The sequence below is a fragment of the Poecile atricapillus genome, chromosome 2 (assembly GCF_030490865.1).
Source record: "Poecile atricapillus isolate bPoeAtr1 chromosome 2, bPoeAtr1.hap1, whole genome shotgun sequence".
Classification (NCBI taxonomy): Eukaryota; Metazoa; Chordata; class Aves; order Passeriformes; family Paridae; genus Poecile; species Poecile atricapillus.
The window spans coordinates 56,820,762-56,845,223 of NC_081250.1; the positions used below are offsets into that span (position 1 = coordinate 56,820,762).

Consider the following 24,462-nt stretch of genomic DNA (forward strand, 5'->3'; position numbering starts at 1 on the left):
AATAGTGAGAAGGGTTATCTGCTGACTGATACCTCAGTTTCTGTTTGTGAAGAAAAATGGACCCTAGCAAAGATAACTTTTCAAGCCTTGCTTTGCTGACTTTGTATGTAGAGAGGAGGCTACACAAGCAGTAAACAATTTTAAGCCTACATTTTCCTTCAAGCTATCAGATCAAGATTACATTGTCTTTGGTGTAAAGAACTAATTGTTTCAACATGAAAACTAATCTTAGGGACATACATTGATTAGAGATCTTAAATTGCCAGCCAAACAACCATTTTCACTGTTTCTAAACAGACAGAAATTTGTTTTCTTGAAGAAACATTTGTATCAATAATTTGTAGGAAAATTGAGTGCTTTTAGGAATATTGTCAGAAATAGACTATTTTGCTCTCAATAAAGTACAATTAGTTAGCATATATATTGCATTAGTTGCAGCAGAAATACATCTTCAAGGATTTTTTGCAATTCAAATTTAAGCCTAGAGCATAACAACAGGGAGGAGAAAAACAGCATTTAAATAGATGTTTCTTTGCATTAAGACCTGAAATGAGGGTAGATGAATATGGGTGTTATTCTGATATATGGAATAAATTATATTATATATTCTGCCATTTTTAAACAGGGTTAAAGTTTCTATTATTTATCAAAATAGCTGCTTCTTACATATAATTATTTCCTCTACGTCTCTTATTTGTATCTCTATTATTATTTTGCACAGTATACTTATATCATGTCATACATATGCTCAAGATTGAGTATTTATGTTTCTCAGAAATGTACTGGCTTCAAAACCTGTAAAGACCCCACTAGTTTTACTTTATTTACATGATTTGAGGACTGAAAACTCTACATTGTAACACAGTGTATTTATATTAGTATAATATATCATAAATCTATGATGTGGTACATAAAAGTTACAAAAGCCCAGAACAACTGTTTCCATTACTGATAGCATTGTGGAACTTTACTGCTAATGTTCTGGCATGAAAAAAAATTCATCAGATCACTAACAAATCCACAAGGAGATTTTCTGTGTATATTACCATATTCATACATACATATACACAAGAATATACATTGTAAAGTATTGCATATGGTTCAAAGAATGTGTGGGTTATTTTTTAAAATACCCAGGGATAACAATAAATCCCAATTGGAAGGCTTTGTACATGGCCAATTTCAAAATCAAATCTGGAGTTTCTGAAAGTTGTCACTGAAACTGTGTTTCAAATGAACTAATTTACTTTTCTCCCCTTTTCCTGCAGAGGAAACACAAGCACATATACAACATAAAATATGAAAGTTTGAATGCTTTCTGAAAGCAAGATTTAGACTGAGTCTTCAATAAATGAAAAAAAAAAAAAAAAAAAAAAGGTGAAGAAATCAGTCAAGCTGAATTGCTGATTGCAATGTTTACATGCCACCACTCACTGGTGGAGTGACCTGTGTAATATTGCCACCTGCTGTCAAAGGAAATGGAATGAGCACCTCTCATGGTTTTTGTCCATAAATTAACAGGTAGATCCGTATACAGAAAAGAAGCAAACCAGACCACTAGTATGTAAAGCAATTTTGATTTATGAAATTACCTGGCATCCAAGAAAGTGGAATTTATATTTGTATTAGGGACTTTTATGTTTAGGATTTGTATTATGGACAAAGAGGGGTTTTGGCTAATCAGTTGCCTTTCATATTTCAGAGAACCATCTGGAGAAACAAAATTATTCTGTTGGTTTCCATTTGCCACCATCAGCTTCAGACTGGGATGGACAAAAGATGCAAAAGGTTATATGTTTAAAAGAATGGAAACAGCCTCAGAAATTCCAATTCCTGTGGAAAAAAAGCCCTTAATAGAAGCCACATAGCACACCTATGCTGGCTTTTCCAATAGTATCTCCAAATTTGAGGCCTTTTATAATTAAATTTTGTCTTTACTGTGGGAATTAGATGGTTCTAGCTCCAGCAGGAACACCATAAACTTCTTTATCAGTTAGTAACAACACCCCCTATGCTCTCAAAGATGGTCTGCTTGATGCAGTCCTGGAATTGATGCCCAAAGAGTTCACTTGGCCTACATGGAATACCTTATCATCATCCTCACACGTCATGACGTTGGAGAAAGGGATCTCCGCTTTGAACATCTTGCGACAGTGCATGAGCTGCACAAGCAGATAGCAGACTGTCTTGAACTTCATTCTTTTGGCAGGCTTAATGTCTGAGAGAATCAGTCCAGGAAATATCTGTTAGTGAGAAAAATAATATTTATAACCAAGACATTGCATTTCCCATGCAGATGTACACACTTTCAGGCATTTGCATGCCCTCATGGCCAGAACAAAACAATACTCTAGACAAGAAGCAATGCTTTTTTATAAACATCTCACACTTGCAATGAAGATTACTTCATCTTCAACATAAGATGTAAAGAGCCTATTGAACAGACTCCATGTAAACTCATACTTAACATTTTGGGAACTGTTATTTTCTTAGAAATGTGAACTATAAAAGAAGTGCATTAATGACAAACTCATAGAAGAGGCAATATTTGTATTTCTTTAACATAAAAATAAATTTTTGAAAATACAGGAAAAATAAGGAGGTAATTGGCATTTTTATTAATTGAAGTTAAAAATATAATGTCAGTCTTCTTCTTTCCTTATTTTGTTGTTTCAGCCATAGGTAAGTTCATTAAAATCTGAGGAGGATAACTTTTCCTTTAAAGATATATATCTATATATCTATATATCTATATATCTATATATCTATATATCTATATATCTATATATCTATATATCTATATATCTATATATCTATATATCTATCTATATATCTATATATCTATCTATATATCTGTATATCTATATATCTATATATCATCTATATATATATCTACATGCCTTAAAAGGAGGGTGTGAGGTATTGAGGCTATAACTCACATCTTATTTCTACAAAGCAAGAAGTGTTATACCATAGAGTATAACATAGAGAAATACTCTCAAAGGGTTAAGCATAATCTATTCCTTTTACCAAGTTTCCCCAGTTAGGCAAAGACAAATATTTTCTTGGTTAACTCTTAAGCATGTATTTAATGACTGCTGACTTCAGTAAAGCCCTAGCACATGCTCAGATGCTTTCTCAGTTCAGGATATTCTATCAGTATTTATACCAAACTTATTCATGCTTCTGGCATGTGGAAAGTGTTAATGAGAAACATGGCAGGACTCCATGCCTCCTCAATATAGGAATTCAAGTTTGTAAAATTAATTTCTTCTGGATCAACAAAATAAAGAAGCATAGAGGATATGGTCCTTAGTTTTCATAGGTGCAAAAGACAGAGCAAATCACTCTCCAAAAACTTTATTCAAATGGTCTTAAAATCCACAAATGACAATGAGAATTTTGATGTGCATTATTCACAATAATATGATTTACTAGAGCTGTTTACATCATCACTTCAGTGATCAAAGAATGAAATAAAAACTGAAAGCATTTGTTTAATGCATGTTTTCTTGGACAACTAGATTTAGATAGACAGGGAAAATGACACTGATTATATTCTGAATGGCATCTCACATATTGGCTTGTTGTTATGTTTAACACATACAGCCATGCACTTGCATTTTTCTGGAAAATCAAGGTTATACATTTTGAACTATCAATACCTTGTTTAGTCAGTTACACTCTGGCTGTGAAACACAATAATGACCACAATGTTGCACTTGTTATTTTTTTCCTAGCAGACATGTTCTCAACATGTGATGGGCTTTAAATGTGCAAAGGTGCCTAGGTGCTTTATTGTATGCTGGAAGACTGACTGAAGCTAGCTAGCATCACTGCACTGCACTACACTGCTTGGTCAGCAGCTGAAATCTAAAAGCACATTTGTGTTTTTAGTGCTTAGCCACTTGTGTAAGTGGTAGTTTTACAATAGCCTGAGTGAAGAGATTCCTAATATGAACCCTTTCTGTCAAGGGATTTCTGGTAGAAGACTTACCACTGAATTGCACAGAAGATACTGTACAAGGATATTCACATCCTTTAAGTATTCCTAAGGACACCAAGTGGATAGGTTTTAGGCTTGAGTATGGCAGATACGATCATATGAGCTACAATTCCCAACAGCTAAAACATACTTTTTGGAGAAGTATTCCACTTACAAATCTTCTTAATGTATACATAATCCTTATAGAAGTTCTACATATTTTACAAAGTCTCTCTATCAACCTTTTGCTACAACAAAATTGAGCAACATTCTTGAAACTTTCTCCAGTTTTGCATTTCATTTCATTTTCAGAAATTTACAGGTGGACCATATCTCAGGAGATCATTAGCTCTTTCTTTGCCCAAACTTTTCACAGTGGACATTGCACTAATTAAGTCAACAATTTTGATGATTTTAAATAAATGATGATTATATATAAGTTCAGAGACCTACAAAAGCTTCCTGACAGCCTTCACTATGGAAATGCCACAGTATAGATGCAAGTGGCAAAGAACAGGTAGAGCATCTTACTAGTGAAAGATCCAAGGAGGCATGATTGTGGAAGGTGAGCATATGTGCATGACTATATCCCCCTACAAGGATTTGGAGTCCTATAAATAGAGAAGAATTTAGACTTTACTCCATGCAACCTTCTTATAATAGATGTGTTTCTGAGTACAACCTGCAACTTGAAAACTTGGAATGGACTCCACTTCAGACTGTGGCCCTGCCACCAACATGACTTTTCTCCAGCCACATGTTTTCATTCCGTTTCCTGACTTGATCATCCAATCAGTAAGTAGAACATTTTTAGCTCTTACCATCAATAGGTTTCTTTTTGTTTAGAATTCTTACAGGCAGATAATATATCAACAGTATACACCCTTTATGTGTTGGAAATACAGTGAATTTTTCCAGCTGTTTCAGAGTTCAGTAAAAATTTCAGTTCAAGTCACTGAAAAAAATGGAGTAGTGTGAGATCTCTGATCAAAGAAAAACAATGACAAACTGGAATGAGGTTAGCAAAGGTTCACCAAAACAAGTAGGGTCCTCAAGTGTATGACATACAAGAAGAACCTGAGGGAATTTAGTTCCTTTAGCTGGAAGAAGGCTAATGAGGGATCCACTTGCTGTCTTTAAACACTTAAGTAGTAGATGCAGAGAAGAGAGAGCTAGAATAACCCTAACTCAGAAAAAAACACAAGAGGCAATGAATATCAAGGGAAATTCCTATTTGATACAAAGAAGTTTAGCTGTGAGGATGATCATGCCTCCAGAGGCTGCCAGTCAGGGAAACACTCAGCACTTACTCGAAGGTGGATCTAACTGCAAAGCCAGCCCTGCTTTGAGCAAGGTCAACCTCTTCACCTCCAAAGGCCCCATCCAAATTCAGCTAACATGCAATGCTATGAATATTTGTGAACACACCTACTGTGTAACTACTGTTCTTCATTGTTGAAGAATTCACCGCATTCACACAAGCTGGACACACTGATAGTTCTCAACAGATCCGTATAATTTTATTTATTATTCTGGTTGATTGGTTGAGGGTGTTTTTATTTGGTTTGTTTTAAGTTTTTTTTAAGCTAGTGGTTTCAGGACATGTAGATTCTGTACTAGGACTGAGGATTTTTCATTCAACTACTACATATACGCAATATCAAAAATAAAAAAAGGAATTCTTTCTCACCTTCATCTCACAAATCATATCCCTTTTATCCCTTTTTTATTCTTGCTTGTACAGCAGAACAATACTTTTGATACAGTAAACTCAGTGAAATATTTAAGAAATACCAACTTCTGCTCTCAGTCTATGATAAAGTCAGGAAATGCAAAACAGTCATTAAAACAGACTTTAAAACCCTCTCCAAATGAAAAACTCAACACCAGTGTTTTTCACTCAGTTATTCCCTCTGATTTTGCTCCAGGCTAGCATTACAGGAAAGCTGGACTGCAACATTCCCATTCCAGTTGATTTTGCCAATGCATTTTACTTTCTCATGTATTTTTGACCTTTAGCATCATCTCTAATTCTGTTCAGTTTTCATTTAGCTCATAATTTCAGGAAAGGTTGGTTGTTTGCTTCAACACAGCTGACAAATAAGGTTAAGAGCTGGACTTTTCTAACAGAGCACTGTGGAAGCATCCAGGACTATGTACAGCTTTGTAAATGCAGAAAACAAACAACAGTGTTTGAATGTCATGTAATATTCTGATAAGTATTTAACTGGTGCTCATCTGAGATTCTCAGAAATGTCAACAGACTGTTATTTCCCTGACTATATTCAGCCTCAGTGCATAAAGTAGCAAGGAAAATAAGATACTAATGTAATTTATAACACATTTACAGAAACCATAAATCCTGTAGCACTATGTCTGTCTGTGTTTTCTATCTTCAGGCAGGCAGGACCATGTCTCTTGGTGGTAGTATTTGCTCCATGACTATCTTCAAGACATTTTGTCATAAGATAGATGAGGGAATTTTTACTTTTTTTTTTTTTTTTCTTCTTCTTACAGTTAACATTGTCAGACATTTGTTTATCTAACCTTTTCTACTGCCCTTATGATACATTTTACTTATCACACCTCAGCTATCCAGTAGGAAAATATATTAGGGGTTTTACCAAAAATACAACTTCTGTCAGACTAAGGCAGAAGTCTCTAAAATTTAGAATAGTGTGACTAATTTCTTGACACAGATGTAAAAAAAGTTTTTAGCAGTTGTAAAGAGTAAACCAATGTCTAGGAGATCAACAATGGAGAAAAATCTTATACCAGTGCCCTACATCTTTCCTTGTACAGATTCCACATTTATGGAGGAAGAAAAAGAGAGAATGATATTAGAGCACACAACTAATTCTATCAGTGACAGCCCAAATTGCAGGCTTTCACACTGATGATGATGCACTGGCAGCTTCTTAGCTACTGCAGGAGCAATCCTAAGGATGTAGAGCAATACACTCTGCAACGCAGACATCGTTCTTCTGTTTGTGTTCGCTGGGTAGTAACACCAGCAATTTATTTCCAGTGTCTGGGTTTGTATATTCCAACAACCTGGGCAATGCAAAGGCACACAACAGCCCAGATACAAGCTACAGCTTCCAGAAAAAGGCTGTGTGCCCATCTGTTAAATTGCATCTGCTAAGGTATATCTAGGGTGTTAAAATCTGAAACACCTGAATTATGCATCCAGATCTCTAGTTAAATTCCTTGGAAGAAGCTGTGACCCGTTGAATGGAAAGATCACCCCTGGACTCTTAAAGTCATGGTAGCAGTGGCAGCTGCAGGTAGCTGTCAGTTTGAAGGAAGAAATCTTCAGTGTGTGCCCAGACATGGACTCAGATGTCTAATGTGAGGCATTTCAAATTAGAAGAATTTTGTCAAATACATTTTTGCTTCCACTGTGCTAATAAAGGAAAACATTTTTTGTGAGTAGTGGGTAAGGTTTTTACATCCCCTGCATTAAATAGGAAGCTGTCTTTTTCTGCCACTACTTACAGTTTAAGAGTCAGAGCTCTAGCATTCCATAAGGGCTGGTAAGAACACAGTCACCTAAATAAAAATATCACCAGGATCTATTTGTCTGGAAAATTCACAACTTACAAGAATTATGAAAACTTCCTTGAAACAAAGTAAACAGAATGTTTTTAGAAAAGTCAGACACCAAAAAAATCTTAAGGATCTGTTAGGCATACAGGTAGATTTACTGAGTCATACATGCTCTGTGGAAAATACAAATTTTACATGATTGGAAAAAGAAGCCAATATGAGAACAGTGTTGTATGTTCCCCCAAACATAACCAGAATTATTAAATCAAATTAATTTTGCAGAGAAATAAATTTCCCACAAATCCTTCATTTTGAATGGAAATAATAAATTAAAAAGATTAGGTGCAGCAATTTTAGACCTACAGTATCACTCAATTACTTCCTTTTGTGGCCTTCTTTTTCTTCTTTTAATCAGGTCAGACAAAATAAAAAAAAATCTATTAAAAACTCCTAGTAATATATGGATTATAGGCAGAAAATTCGTTCACTGTTAAAAGTTCAATTAGAGTACTATTAAGGCATGATAGAAAGCACCCCCAAAGCACCTCTACTTGTGAAACATTCCAGTTGCTAACAGTAAATTAACAATAAAATGAAAAGACAAGCGCACATAGTTCATCCATACAAAGCAAAAAAGTCAACATGAATCTATGTTGTTTTCTCTCTGCTATATTGCATAATGTTCACTCCATGCTGGGGGGAAAAGAATTGAATCAGCTACAGGGAAGACATAAGCAGACAAAACCTGTTGGCTGGTGATGGAAAGATATAGAACCTAGCAATTTATTATAATATAGAAGGCAAATAATCTGCTTCATGCAACAAAACTACATCGGTTATCAGTAAAGAAGGATGTAGTCCAAGACAAAAATAGTGCCTTTTCAAGAAGAGTGATTAAAATTTTGTTTCTTTTCCTGTTACGCCATGGTAATAGGACTGCTATGACAGAGATTTAAAAATCTCATCAGTTTATGCTAGATGAAACAACTGTTAAAGTGATGTGACAGCCTTTGCCACTTTCCTTGCAGCTGTGGCATGCAAGTTAGCACAAATACAGAAAGGGTGACTGGCCATTGGAGTGGGGTGCCCAGAGAAGTGGTGGGGTTACCCTCCCTGGAGGTGTTTAAGACTGGATAAACTCAGTGCCATGGTGTAGTTGAGATGATGGTCATAGGTTGGACTTGATGATCTCAAAGGTCTTTTCTAGCCTAGCTGATTCTGTGTGATTCTGCGTGAATCTCAAGTTGCTGAACTCCCTAGTTGATCATGAGTCAGAGAAATTGTGATCAACCTTTTGAGCTGGAAATCCATCTGCAGTTGACAATAAATTATGCCACAGGTGTGTAGTGTAGATAATTGCTCTAGATAATTCTGACATTTCAAGAGTTTTTACATTTTAAATAGAATTTTACAAAGGATGCGCCTAAGCTGCATTTGCTTATTAAGAGTCATCAATCTTTCAGCTAATTTTTCCTGAAATTCAAAAGACTGAAAATAGTAGTTTTCTCTTCCTCAAACATTGCTTTAAATTTTCTTTTGAAATAAACTTCTTGGTCCTCTTGGGTTTTTTTTTGTTTTGTTTTGTTGTTTGTTTTTTTTTTTTCTAGGAATGTTTTTGGGCAAAAATAAAACTGTGGATTTAGCCATCTGCATTGGAATGTTTAGAGCATGATTCAACACAGCAAACTTGTTAGGACACAGAGCACCATACCTCTAACCAGCATCCACTTCCCTCTGCTGGATAACTAAATAAGGATTCAGAAAAAAACACTTGGATTTACCTGGATTTTCAGAATGGTCATAGTATTGCTCAGAGACTTCAGACAAGAAAGAAGGGCCATCCAAGCTACAGAAAGAATTTTCTGAGACTGCTTGGCATGGCTTTGTATGTACATGGTAAGGTAGGAAAGAGAAATGTCGGTCTCTTCAGAGAAAGAGCTAGGTTCCAAAGGACAGATACTGTACTCACTTTCATGGATTTTTCATGACTGTGCACCTTTCCATGCTATTCAAATAGTAGGTGCAGATAGCATGTGATTTACACAGCCACAAATAAAAGATAACTAATATATTTGAATACCCCATTGGTGAATAACTCAACCAGCACATTAGAAGAAATTTTGCAGATTGTGATTTGCAATCTATTGGAAGGTAATTATTGATTATGTTTGAGGTAGACTGAGACACCTCAAGAGACACTTATGAATATACAGGAATAATTTGTAAATTGTATCAATAGTGCTTCCTATGAATTTTGCACCCTATGACCTCCACTCCTGGGCACAGCTCTATTGCTGTTAATGGTACACAGCACTATTTGTCTTTGCCTTGTCTCTGGAACCAGCAAAGTTACACCATGGGGCAGGTTCCCTTAAAGGTGGCAATGCGTAACAGTGATGGCAGGCCAACTTCTGTAAAGGCAAAATCTAACTCACTCTGAGAAATCTTTCCCATCGTGAAAGATTGAGCACTTCTCATCACTGCTTGGCTATCTGTAGAAGTAACTTTAGGAATTTTAGTTAATTGGCTGTGCTGGGCTGTTTTCTCAGCTGGTGAAATAATGAGTCCTTTCAAAACTAGTGAGGTGCCACCACAGAGTGAATTGCTGCAATAAATACAAGGAAGTGAGGCCAAGTAAAAAAACCACTTAGATATCACTGAGGTTGGACACAAGCCTTAGAGCTGTTTTACTTCAGGAGAGTCAGACTTTCTAGAGCAACCAACCAAATGTAGCAGACAGTCCAGGTAAGGCCCCTATCTCTGCTGTGCTTCTGGGAGTCAGCTAAGCCAGTAGGAAAACTGAGGCAAAGATACTTTGACTAATGTCAGTGATGACAATGAAAGAACAAAGGATTCTGATGAAAACCACTCTACTAAAAAAAGTTAAATTAAAATATATGAAATTTCGGGCAAGCAGTTTGAAAGTTGTAACAGGATAAGTTAGGTGGGTTACCAAGAAATCATTAGTAGAAAAAGTAATTTAGCTGGTCTAAGAAGAGCAATAAAGTTCTTGTAAGGGGTTTTGAGATTAAGAGATATGGCCTAGATTTTTTTTTTCCTTGAAATAAAATCCATATAAAGTAATATTTACTGTACTTCACAAAGTTAGGATTTTTTGAAACTAAGAGAATGATCATGTTCCTAAAGCATGGAGTATGAATCTCGTGAATATTTAATATATTAAATTTTATATATTAAGCAGAAATACACCTGTTTTTCTATCTGGATCAAATCTCCTGTAAAAGGCCAAGACATTCATTGGTCATGAATCAGTATGGTTAGACTTGTGTCTACTTACATAAATCAAAATTTTAAAATTTTCTCTCAGGGCAGTATTTTGGTCATGTGACTCTAAGTATTAATATCAATATCAAATATCAAGAAGATATAATCAAACTTTACTTAAGAGAAATGTGATAGCTTTTAAAAAACTAGTAACTTTATCAGGGTATGTGTTGGGGAACACGTATTAAAAAAGCACATTTGCATAAGTTTTTAACTTATGACAGTCAGAAAAAAAATACTTTTAATTAAAAAAAAATGCCTTTGGAAATCAGATTAATTATTTAAGTGTGTTTAGGAGTTGAATGTAATCCAGGCAGTTATGCATAAATATTACATAATAATAATAGTAATGGAACTATAAAATGGTTTGGGTTGCAAGGGACCATAAAGATCATCTAGTTCCAAACTCCTTCCACTAGACCAGGTTTGTAAAGCCCCATCCAACCTGGCCTTGTACACTCTCAGGGTCAGGGCATCCACAGATTCTCTGAGCAGCCTGTTCCAGGTTCCTGTTCCACCCTCACAGTGAAGAATTTCTTTCTAACTAACCTAAGCAACTCTCAGTTGGAAACCATTACTCCTTGTCCTGTCACTACAGCTCCTATGCAAGTCTCTCTCTGGTTTCCCTGTAGGCCCCCTTCAGATACTGGAAATTGCTGTGACGTCTCCTTACAACCTTCTCTTCCTCAGGCTGAAGAGCCTCAATTTTCTCAACCTGTCTTTGTAGGGGAGGTGCTCTAGTCCTCTTGTCAACTTTATGGTCCTCCTTTGGACTTGTTTCAACAGTTCCTTGTGCTTATGGTGGGGGTACCAAAACTGTACACAGTACTCCAGGTGGGGTTTTACAGAGCAGAGAGGCAGAATCATCTCCTTCAGCCTGCTAGCTACTCTCCTCTTGAGGCAGCCCAGGACACTGTTGGCTTTCTGGGCTGTGAGTGCAAACTGCCAGCTCATGTTGGATTTTCATCAACCATCACTCCCAAGTTCTTATCCATAGGGTATTCTCATTCAGTTCTTGATCTGTAGGTGTACCTAAGATTGCCCTGACCCAGCTGTCACTGCCTTTATTGAGCTTCATGAGGTTCACACAGCCCCACCTCTAGGCATGTCCAGGTCCCTATAGATGACATCCCTTCCTTCCAGCATGTTGACTGTACTACACAGCTTGGTGTCATCAGCAAACTTGCTGGGGGTGCACTGTCCGTGTCATAGACAAGGATGCTGAACAATATTGGCCTCTGTGGGACACACTTTTCACTGGTCTCCAGACGGACAATAAGCTGTTGACTGCATAGATTAATGGATAATTATAGACTAATATATTCTCTACCAAAACAAAAACTGTAACAAACCAAAAAGAAATGCATTCCTTCAGTGGCTGCTTAGAGGTGCTCTCACATTAAACCAGAAAGTAGATCACAAAGGTTAGCTGATTCAACAGAAGATTTAAAAAATGGGAATAATTTATAATTTCTTCATATTTACAATGTAACTGGTACATGAATGAGTCATCTTATGCTGTTATTATCATTCTTGGCTAGAGTGACAGTGATAAAAAATTTTCCTGTCAGACCAAATATAGAAGAATGTGAGGCATGTGTCTTCTAAACAAATAATTTGTAACACAATTCCAAGTGGTCCTATTTTTGTTTCAAATTCAACGTATGCTTGATCATCTGTTGCTTGTAACATTGATTTTCATTCTACTTGGTATCATACCTGCCTGAGTCAGCTCATGTTACTGTCAGAGATTATATATAAAGAATAAAAACTGCATTTCAGCTGCTGAGGTTCAAGAGGAAGGAGTGCAACATTAAACCAGAAGATTTACCTGAATTCACCAGGTAAAGCTCTGTCTTGTCAGTGCTTCATGGGTAACCTTTTATTTTTATGTCTCTGAAGAGGCAATGAATGAATTGGGGTAGGAGGGAACAGCAGGTGTTTATTGAGAAGGCAAATATGCTATTATGCAGCTCGTGGTCAGTGATCAGTATGCAAGCATAGGAAGGCTGGGGACGGCTGTGATGGACTGTGACAAACAGCAAAGTGGCATGCTGATTGACCTGAGAGCCCAGTGGGGAAGCCAGGCAACACCAGCAAAATTCATGAAGTGTTTCTTTCTTGGCTGACACGCCACTGATGCGTGCTGGGGAGCTACTGTTAGTCAAGCTGTAGAGCAGCATCTGCCATTTCCAGACTCATCAGTGACACCCATGGGTAAGGTGGCATTTGGGTTTATGTAGCTGATGACAAACTGAGCAGTCCTTCCTCAGCAATCACCAGTAGTTTCTCAGCAATCTTGCAAAGACAAAGAAATGTGTGCTCTCACAGCAGTACACTTTCACTCTTGCACATTAAGCATGCATTGACCTGGCTTCCTTCCATATGTGATTGTCAAGCTTCTGTTCCTCAGCCACTGGTTTTTATAGCAGAATTGACACAACACAGTTTCTTTGTGTAAAAGTCACAATAATTCCCTTTTGTCTCTGCTTATCTTTTTGTACCAACTTATGGAACAATTTCCTGAAATTTCTCTATTTATTTCCTCAATATGAAATGAAACCTGATACATTATAATGTAAAAATGAGATTGTACAAGACGAACATTCTAGCAGCAATAAGCAACACACCTACCTTAAATAAACTTCCTTGCATTTTCTTCCTTACTGGGATTGATAAATTTAGGAAATACTGATTTCCTAAAAAATGCTAGTCCTGATTTTAAGAAAGCCACCAAAAACCACTCTTACTGACTGTCAAAACAGAATTTAACCCACTGTTTTTTTTCACCTGTTTTCTTTCATATTATCTAAAACTGAATTTAATCATATATACCAGAGGAACAAACATGAAATTGCATGATTTTCACTGTGGATGAGAAAATTCCATCTCTCTAATAAGAAGATGCTTTAGAGGAAGCACATAAAATCACTCTTGCAGGAGCCTTTCCAGAATAAAACAACAGGATTTTCAATCCCAGAATCAAATTACCCCTGTGACTGAACTCCCAAGATTGCCATAAAAACTCACAGAGTCATCAAATTAAGACCAAAAAACTGGCTGCAGATGTGAAATTCAAGATGACCTATTTCTATGTGGTTATGTTTTTCTCAAAAACTTGATGGCTAAAACCCTCAAATATGGAATTTTTACAGCTTAAAAACCTAGTGTGTATAAAGACATCACATTAAAACCTGACCGATACTTTCAGAATTGGGTATTAATTTTCCCCTTGAAGGTTAAAATCCCTGAATTAAACTTATTCGCACAGAGTTTCAGAAGATAAGGGTGCAAAAATCTGTATCCCAAATTCTGTGTCTGAGATAAAAAGAAATAAAGTTTGTCTTGGCCTGTTAAGCATGTTATGAGAGATAACTTCAAAGATAAGCCTCATCTGATGTAGAAAAGGCTTACCAAATTGAGTGTGTTTAAACAATAGTTATGGGCTTTCAAGACTCCTGCTGAGGTCACAAGAAACATTTTTCAGCAGAACAAAAGGCTGGTCTCAGTAACTGGTTGAGGAGGAAAGGTGTGACTATAGCTGCACTTGTTGGAAAACCACTGTCACCACCTCATCACATGCTGAGACAGAATGTTACCATTGCACTGCTGGGCCTTCAAGAGTGTTTGAAGAGCTTTCAGGAAAAAAAAAAAGAAAAACGAAACCAACCTAGCACTGTCTCTGCTTTCAGAATAGCACAGAACAGTTTTTAAATTATGAAAATGTATCACTGAATAAGCTTACCTTCCTACGATGGGATGGCACAATAAAATAAGTTTCAATATTATGCTTCTTCAAGAAACTATTCCTTTCATGACCATATCCTGGTTCTACCTCGTAGTCCCCATTTAGGCACTCTAAGGTGGTCTTTGTAATGTGAACTTTCCTGGAGAGAAAAAACAAAGATTTGTTTAAAACAAAGATACATTTTGAGCTACTTGCTACTGAAATACACTCCTATACAAAAGCTCATAAAGAGGTCAATAGGACAATTTACATGCGAGACTACAGGTTTAATGTAAAAATAAAAATAAAAAAAAGTGTTTTTTTGTACTTTTAGCTAAATTGAACATAGAAAAAATTCTATTACATGCATTTTCTAAACTTGAGCAAAGTGAACAGAAAGATAACTGTTGATTATCCAAACACTTGCAGATTGGCTGATATGTAGAAAGTGAATGTCTCCACATCATCTTCTACGTTGTGTGGCTTTCTTCAGCTTTTACCTCAACAGCTGCTTGGGAAAATATCCTGCTGTTTGAAACTTGTGACATCCCAGTCCAAACCTCTCTTGTTTATAAAGCAGAAATTTCTTTTTCTGTTTCACTTCACATCTCTGACTCATATCATTCATCCACTGTTTTGTAGGCAGCTTTCTGATTCACTTTGTTTTGGCAACACACCCATCTTTTATATTATTTCTGAGTTTTCTTATCCTGAAAAAATTTTCACATTTTCTCCTGAGAGACCCCTTATATTTGAAATTCAGAGAAGATATCTGAAAAGATTTTACTGCTTTCCTCTAATAAAAATGTGTTCAGATTTTTTTCCATGAGGTAGTTTTAGGATAATGAGCAGATAAAATACACTCCCAAAATTATCTAAATCAGATGTATGCAATACATAGAAATCCACTCCTCATTACTACAAAAATTTAATTGGTTCCTTTGTCCTTCTGTACAGAAATTGAGATCTCATAAAAATCAAAAAGAGGATGGCAGGTCCTAGTCCAAAGTGAGCTACACACAGAACACCCGTGCACCTTTGCAAATGTTCACTATGTACATTTAAATTGTGTCCAAGGTTGTGCAATGAGTACTTAAAGTTCCAGGAATGCCCCATGGGTTGGCCATGTTGTTGGCCATTATGTGCTCCTGTATCATTTGAAAATGTCATAATTATCTGAGTTCATAAACAGGTATATCTTTTCTATAGCACATGACTAGTGTTGAAAATCTTGTCATGTAAAAGGAGTAAGGTATCCCCTCTCTCCCCTCAAAGTATAGTCATATAGTATATATATAGTATATATGTCTAAGGGTAAAAAATTCCTGAAACAGCCACAGGGTTTCACTTTTGTAACATGAAATGATCAAACAAATGATCAGACATTATTACTTTGCTAACCTTGTCTCATTACTACTTTTTGTATTCGACAACTTCTAAAAATGATTTTGTTTGAAAATATTTTGTTTCTAATCTAACCTATTACAAAAATATAATTTGGAAAATTACAGGGGATAAATCACATAATACATTGATTGCTCTTGCCAAACACAATTGTTTTCATCAATAGCAATTACACTGCAAATGCCTCAAAAAAGGAAAGAAATTCTCCACCCATACAGTTTTCTAATTTTTTTGCTACAGTTCTTTTTCAGACTTACCCAGGCAGTCCTCCAGCTTCCATTACATTTGCTAATGTCACATCATTTGACCAGACATCATATTGCCATTTTCGGAGACCCAGGACCCCACAAAGCACCCTGCCTGTATGCAATCCAACTCTCATGTTGAGATCAACCTCTGTGGCTTCTGCAACAGATCTGTAATGGACAGCATCAGAATATTAATATTTAGATGATGACTGCTCTTCATTTTCTCTCCTCCCAAAATGAACACATATATTTATACATGAGTGAATAGAAAGGGTCTTATAAAACCTGAAGTGGTATATTCAGGTACTCTACCTTCATTAGTTTCAAAGCCTTAATTGTAATTCCAAAAAAATAATCTTCTTGGTTATATTTTAATTACTGTTTAACCAAAATCTCAGTATTTCTAAATTTCTTGACCATTTCTGTGAGAAAAGAAGTACAAAGAGGCACTAGTTGAGATGGCAAATGTATAAGTAATTATTCCCATTCTACTATGCTCTAATTGGTTCAATTACCCAGTTACCAGAGTACAGGACAAAGAAAATGATGAAAGTAATATATCATTGTAAGAACTAGAGAGTGATTATAAGCACTAATATCTTTCCAAATCTCCTGTAAGAGTGGTACCAAAACAGCCTGTAACTAGTTTTGCACCTGTAAATTAAATTCAATGTTCAGAGGTTTTCACTGCCTAGCTGCTAAAGGATGAATTAATCTGCAGATTTTTTATTAAAAGATTTTTTTTGATGCCACAATAAGGAAAGATTCTTCATTTCTGTAAATGAAGGGCATGCTATGACTTGAACTCTGCATAAAGTTATGAACACTGAAAAAGCACCTTGAAACTAACAGTCTTAAATATTACATGTTATATGTAATAACACTGTACATAGATTTTTTTCAGCCCTTCATGTTAAAGAAAGGAAACTGACTACTCAGTGTAAGAATTTATTTTCACTTGATTTTCCTGATTTGAATTTTCCAATGCATTTAATAGAAGAAGACCTTAAAATTATACTCTAGCTATAATTTTCCCTTGACCCTCATTGACCAGTATTTTTTTTCAAGTATCATCCAGTAACGCTGGATTTTCCAGAGATGCCTTTAGAAAAACTTTTCGACTACTTCAGAAGACGTACTTGTTTAAATACAATTAACAGAAAGGTCAGCATAGATCAAGACGTGGGATGTGCAGAAAAGATACCTGGCCTCATTTTAAATATGCAATTTAAATATGCACCTATGAAGTGCTGAAGTACATACCATGTCAGCCATCGTTAATGTGAGTAGCATGGAGATCTCTTTTGTCCCCACAGGGAATCTGTGCATAACACATTTTTCAGTCATATTTTATGCAACAGCGCAGAAAAGCTTATGCACAGCTTTCTGAAAGACTAAGTATTGCCTTGTCCTATTGCTACTCAATGCAAGTCAGCTCTCCCTTACTCAGTATCTGTTCCCAGTCAAGCCTCGAATATAACTTCAAGGAATCCTAGAAGGATTCTAGTGTTAGAAAGCTTTGTTGTGCCCACTGTTTGACAAGGCTTTGAGGAAATGAAAGATCCTAATAACATAAGCCACCTAACAATAAGGGACCACACTTTGTACCTCCACCTGAGCATGTGCATTTTGTCATTAATAGATTAACCTTACACCAAGACTATACCTTGCAAGCCAAAGCCATTCAGGATTACACCTTGCCTGCTATATTGTCCTGCTTAATTAAGAATCTATGTAATAATCTTAATTAATGAACCCGCAAAAGTTTGAGTTTCTCTGTTCACAAATGAGTGTGGGTTTTTTCTTTGTTGGTTCTCTCCCTCTTCCTCCATTTAAAAAAAAATAAAACCTCAAACTAAATGTATGTGGAAGGACAGTGAAATTCAGACACAGGTAAAGTCCATTCAAGTCTTTGACATTGCTTTTTATGACTGGGGTAAATTTAATCTTCTTTCAGAAATTTTAATAGAATAACAAAAAGTAAATGTAAAAAGATGAACAGAGAAATACAACATAGATGACTATGCTCCTTATTAAATAAGCTGAACTGTATAATGCACCAATGAACCATATAAACCAGAATCTGAAAACACTTTGTGTTTTGAACAAAAAATTTCCATAAGTAGTCACTTTGTCCAAGATCTAAATGGAGAATGCATTTCTACATCTTCCCCAGAAGCTACAATGTGTTTCAGAGATGCTTTCATCATTATTAAATTTGAGCAGGAAAAAAAAGCTCATGAACAGTTCATTACATTTTTTGAGTTTGTCTTGTAGACCTTTGTGTTCTTTATGCAGATGATTTCCATAAATATACCCCACTGAACTATCAAAAATGAGGAATATTAGGTAATATAGAAAGAAGAGGTTTCAAATATAAATTCAGAGCAGTGCAATGACAATCAACATTTCTACAATAAAATATCACAAAAATGTCCACTGAGTTATTTTAAATTATAAATACATTTCTGAAAAAATATCACCTGTTCACAAACAAGCGAGAAATAGGAAAAAGGAGTTTCTCATATAAATTATTCATTATAACTTATTCTCTCATAAGTTCCTATACTAAAGTTTTCCCAATGTTAACACAATAGTAGGTCTAGAAACAAATGGAAATTAAAAACCATTTTCTTTTTTTTTTTCCAGTTGTGTTCAGAGTCTATGCAACTGACTAATAAAAGCATCTACTCTGTCAGCTCGAGTTTTCTACAAAGCCTTTAAATTTTATTTCCGTCCCTAACTACAAATATTTTATGTACTGCTACAAGCAGTAGTAATGAAAGTAATTTAGATCGCCTGCAGAACAGGTCCAGACCTGTGCTCCTGAGCACTCTAGGAGGGAAACAAGAAATCTGCGCATGCCATTTCTTATTATTATTTAGGTATTTTCTTTAGGTCTAAAAATATCTGCAGAAATTAATGTTTCCTGGTTAAAGGCATAGATATGATTTTTGGTTCAATCACATACACTTCTCCAGGGTATTCCTCAGATGCAGCAGAGCACTAGGACAGAGAGTCAGGGCTGTTGAAGGGCTGCTGGCTTGTTTTGGCAGAGGTGCAAGCTGACCAAACTTTCACCACTGGTAGACAGCTTCTTAAAAAGACAGCTGCTGGTTCTTTAAAAACTTGAAATCAGTTCACTCCTGCCAGTTCAAACATTTCCAGGCTCTGGACTTTTGTATGACCAGGGGAAAAGCTTGAAGAGTGCTGACATTAGGGAAGTTAATGCATCTGTCTATTTCCTTAGACAAAAAACACACAGGAAAACTTGGTATTTCCATTGGATTTATGAAAACCAGCTACTGTAGACCCTCTCTCTTTCCTGGTGATTTTGGTCAGCCAATGACCAAACTCATCAGAGGGAGACAGTTTGAGCATCTACCTCCCCAGCGCACAACCCTCCCCAGGTGCAAATAAGCCCAACTTCCATCTGTGAGGTTTTACATGATGATTGGTGGAGTCATTCACATTTGGTGGAGTCATCCATTCGGGATGAAATCACCTACGTGTCACAGAACATAGCTGATAAACCCCACTGGGCTGCCCAGTTTTCAAGAAGTCAGGGTTCCTGGACAGTTTACTTCAGACCTCTTCAAGGCCCACATGCAGCACCAGCACTCAATCAGAAGGTCAGATGAGACTTATTCTAAAGTAACCCTTCCCCTCCTGACCACAGCAAGCGGAGTTTGAACTAAAGCAGTAAGCAGCAGCTGCTGTGACCTACAGATGTGCTCCTACACACCTTGCTCCCTGTTACTACACACGGCCCGTGACGCAGCTAGTGATGCAATTCCCTCTGAGTCAGCACTAAAATGGCATCCTAGTAAGGTGTTAACGGAAGAAGCATCATGAAAATGTACTGTCTGTGTGACAGCAGGAATGATTCCAGATTCCATTAATGTTTTGATAATTTTATGAACGTTAATCCGAGTATTCTGCAGTCAAAAATCTAGTATTTATGTACTGCTCACTCAGAATCTTTCCTTATTTCCAACTGGAAATATGACAGATTATTTCTTGCTCTGCAACATTATTGAATGCAGTTAAATAAGTGTGTCATTTCACCACATTTTATCTCCTAAGAGGAGTTGCTGGGCTGAGCCAAAGAATTGTTAAATAAAATTTATATCCACTGATAAAGTGCTGCCTAAGGAAAGGCAAAACAAGTAAGAATGTATAAAATTTACCCCATAACACTTGCTTTAAACAGAACTCTAGACAGCTTTTGGAGGAGAGAGGGAGGGAGGAGCTTGTTAGCTGGGAAAAGACTTTTCTACATGGCAATTAGCTAACAAATGTGTCTGCTTATAAGGTAAAACACTGTAATACATGAGACTGAAACTTTCAAATGTGGCAATCAATTTAAGTAAGGTGAAGTGAGTACTTGGCCTAACACAATATTCATAACCAAGGTGAGGACATCTGCCACATTAGAGGCACCAATGAATATAGTCATTTTAATAATATTGCTAACGAAAGCCTGGCAGTCAAAACTCATATGGTAAGAGCAACACTGGTGGTATTGAACACTTCACTCATTGCTGTGGCGCTTTAAGTGACTCTGAAGTAGAACAAACAGCTGGCCTGTGCTGAGGTACTGACACAATGGCTGTAGAAATTCTTTTGGAATAGAAGCAGAATATAACACTATTTGTTTTGTCAGTTTTTAAGAATAAAAAGCTCATCCCATAATTATTTTGATTCTGTTCCCTTGAAGAAAACACTTTGAGGAAGGTAGATGAAATTGTGAAAATTATAATTATTTTATAGTACTTTGAAAGTTATGTTCTCAGATGATACATTCAGCACCATATTGTAGGATACTTAAATAACAGTTATGCAGAACATGAAGAGAATGGAATGTATCAGTTTATCAGAACACATTCAACTCAGTCCAATCACAGAACCATCAGTCAGATATAGAAGTTTCTATTCCTTGATTTTCCGGAAAAAAGCCCCACCTCTTGTTAGTACATATCTCTGGGATGGGCACTTTCAACAGATCCATCACATGAATCACAGCTTAAGAGATTTTATTTATTTATTTATTCATCCCAGGTAAAATAACAAACCTACCACTAGGGATGACAAATTCCAAGCATAAATTTACAGTGCCAAGACTTGAATTCTACAGTAAAATGAATAGACTTTAAAAAGACTACCATCTGTCATCCACCTCTGCATGAAAGGGGGAAGTTTTAAAAAAGTGACTTTGTATCTCATGGAACTGATAAACAAAGCCTAATAATCACACCAATACAACATAAAATGCTGCATTCCAACTTCATTCTCAGAAGTTCCTGACTTCTCCTTTTCATTTACTAAACATATTTTGAAACAAATTAGTCTGGGGAATCTATCTTCTTACTTCAGTTTCTGTGAAGAGAGACTAATTGTGCTTATGCACAAAGAATGCAGAAAGGGTCCTCAGCTATCAAACAACCCTAAGTAAATCTGGCATTGTCTTAAAACCTTGCCTCTTACCCATCTTACCCTCTCACCTTGCTCTGACCAGTAACTACACAAAAGACCTAAAATTTATGAATTCTTTAAATAAGTAAAATCCTGAAATGGCCAGTTATCTTCTACCACAACCTCTGACTAAACATGTCTAGATAACATCCTACAGCTCATCCACTTAAAATCTCAAAATTGCTGATGCTGCAAGGGGCCTCTGGAAATCATCTAGACGAATATTTTTTCTCAAAGAACAGCTAGCTGCAAAAATTTGCCCAGAACTGTACCCAGCTGGGCTTAAATCTCTCCAAGGACACAAATGCCACAACTTTTCAGTGGAATCTCTCAAGTATCTGACTACCTCCACAATAAAAAAAAAAAAAGCTTTTCTTCTATTGCAATTGAATTTCTTTTCAGGTTGTGTCCATTTCTTCTTGTGCTGGCACTGAATATCACTGAAAAATGTTTGGCTTTATCCTCTTTACTCCCTCTCACAAGGTATTTATCTGCATTGATACGAATCCCTCTGAGCCTTCTCTTTTGCAGGCTGAACAGTCACAGTTCCTTCTTTTCTAATTCAACTCCTTTTTCAAGTTTACCTTATTGTCAGTAGCCAATAAAATATACCCTAAAAAGGGAACATGTTCATTTCTAATAAAACTAAAACATTCTATAGAGGAAAGTTCCAACAGCTATATCAATACCTTATCTGTATACTTGAAATACAGCACAACTAACAAATTAAACTTAAATGTTAGGTTTAAAAGATGATGAGAGCATAATCTATTGCTTTCCTGAGATTTAAAAAAAAAAAAGCCCAAACAAACCAAAAGGCTTTTGAAAAATGTGTACAAGATCTGTACATGTAATTATGTTTCTAAAGGTCAGGGCTTCCTTATAAATGGAGTATCCACATACTTCTGAAAGAATACACATATTCTTTAAAGATTTTATATTACCATAGACTATCACAAATTATAGATTAAGAGATTATGAATTTTATCAATTTTACAGTGGTTACAAGCATGATGAACTTGCATTGAATAAGGGAGAAAATTAATGAATTTACCCAACTTTTCACACTCTGAGAGATTTTGTAGTATGTTTAGCAAATGAAAAGGAGAAGTGGGCAATAGAATACTGAAGAAATTTTCCATCTTTATCCTTTCTGTCCTAGATAATGAAATAGGTCTTCAACTTCAGCTAAAAACTCATTCATAGTTCTCTCACATCCATATTTTTTGTCTTGGCAAAATAATGATCAATGTAGACCTCTCAAGCATAAACAAAATTCTGAGCAGCAAAGTAAATTTCACATTACATTTCTGAAAAGCAGAATGAAGGTTTAAACATTACATAAAAAAGTAATAATCAGCAGGCTATGATTTTGAGACTACAAACACATATTCAAGAGGACATACATCAGGACTGGTTTTGAGTTTACATACTGGTGTGCAAAATGAGCAATGTTTATCACAGCAAAACAATAAATTTGATTTCTTTCATTGTGGCAATAGGCAATAGGGTGTATTTTTTTATTTTCTATTATCTTTCTGCCACCTATTCAGTACATGTAGGTGTCATCTATATGCTCAATTTACACACTTACTCCTTACAGTGATTAAATGGAGAATCAATGTCTAGAGTGGCCATTCCTGAAATCTGGGTCCTGTGGCCTGGATGCAAGAGTGTGACTTGCCAGGTGATACAGATGTTAGCAGCCACAGATGTTTTCCTAAGAGCACACTTCATGAACACCACACTGAAGATTTGCAGCACTCCCGTCTGGGCTCACCAAGCTTGGTACTTACGTGATGGTGTCAATCATATCCAGTCCCATTTCAACACAGCAATGGGCATGATCTGTTTTGGGCTGGGTCAATCCTGATACACAGTAGTAACAGTCCCCCAGGATTTTTATTCTTCTGCAGTGATTTTCCTTTCATAAAAACAGAATGGGAAAAGTTTTACTCTTTATATAAATATTCCAATATTAACAGGGTAAAAATCTTCTCCAATACTATGCAATAATTCAGGGAACCTTTCTGTGATCAAACGAGGTAATTTACAGTTCATGAAATCTGGATTCCCTGTACACAACAGCTGACACACACATTTGTTTATTTATTTAAAAATAGACACATATATACTGGAGATCAGCCCTGCATCATTCAACACACATGTGTTAACACTGCTTAAAGATATAGCTCTGAACAAATATTATTGCCTTGCTCTCATGCTTGGTTACTATGAATTAAAGACTTGCAATGAGACTTCATTTCTATATGGACCCAAAGCAAAGGACTGAGGCCAAACCACTGCTGAATATTGGGAAATGTTTGCATTCTGAAAAACTTTTGTTTCAAATTCAGTTCCAATTCACCAGGAAAGATTGTTTATTTATCTGTAAAGGTACACATATTTTTGAATTTCCTACTCATAAACCATAGTTTGCAATACAGCATGATCAGTATGACAGACTTGCAGATGAGAAGCTAGTCAGTTTGCATTACAATCAAATTTATCTCCTGTTTGCATGAAGTTTAATTTCTACAGCCAAAGAGGTCGCTCCCATTTAAAAAAAAAAACAAACAGAAATGATGGCATGTGATAATTGCTACCTCCACCTGAGAAGTAAGGTCATTTCTAAACAGAGAGCACATAACAAAATGTCTTTAAAAGAGCAGTACCTTTAATTAATAAGCTATGAGGAGACATGAAGAGATGATGGTATCTTCTGTAACTAGACTGCAGCAACTTCTACCCATTTAGAGTTTGGGACAGAAAAGTAAATAACCTGATTA

General features: G+C 36.1%; 1 protein-coding gene across 1 annotated transcript in view; it reads right to left on the reverse strand.

Moving 5' to 3' along the window:
- Positions 1 to 24,462, reverse strand: part of ADCY1 (adenylate cyclase 1) — a 139,488-nt gene that overhangs the window by 31,961 nt on the left and 83,065 nt on the right. Inside the window, exons 5-8 of the mRNA XM_058832517.1 lie at positions 23,470 to 23,597; positions 16,208 to 16,366; positions 14,565 to 14,706; positions 2,088 to 2,243 (exon numbers count right to left, since the gene is read on the reverse strand). Of these exons, the coding sequence (XP_058688500.1) occupies positions 2,088 to 2,243; positions 14,565 to 14,706; positions 16,208 to 16,366; positions 23,470 to 23,597 (585 nt within the window). The remainder of the gene's footprint in view (positions 1 to 2,087; positions 2,244 to 14,564; positions 14,707 to 16,207; positions 16,367 to 23,469; positions 23,598 to 24,462) is intronic.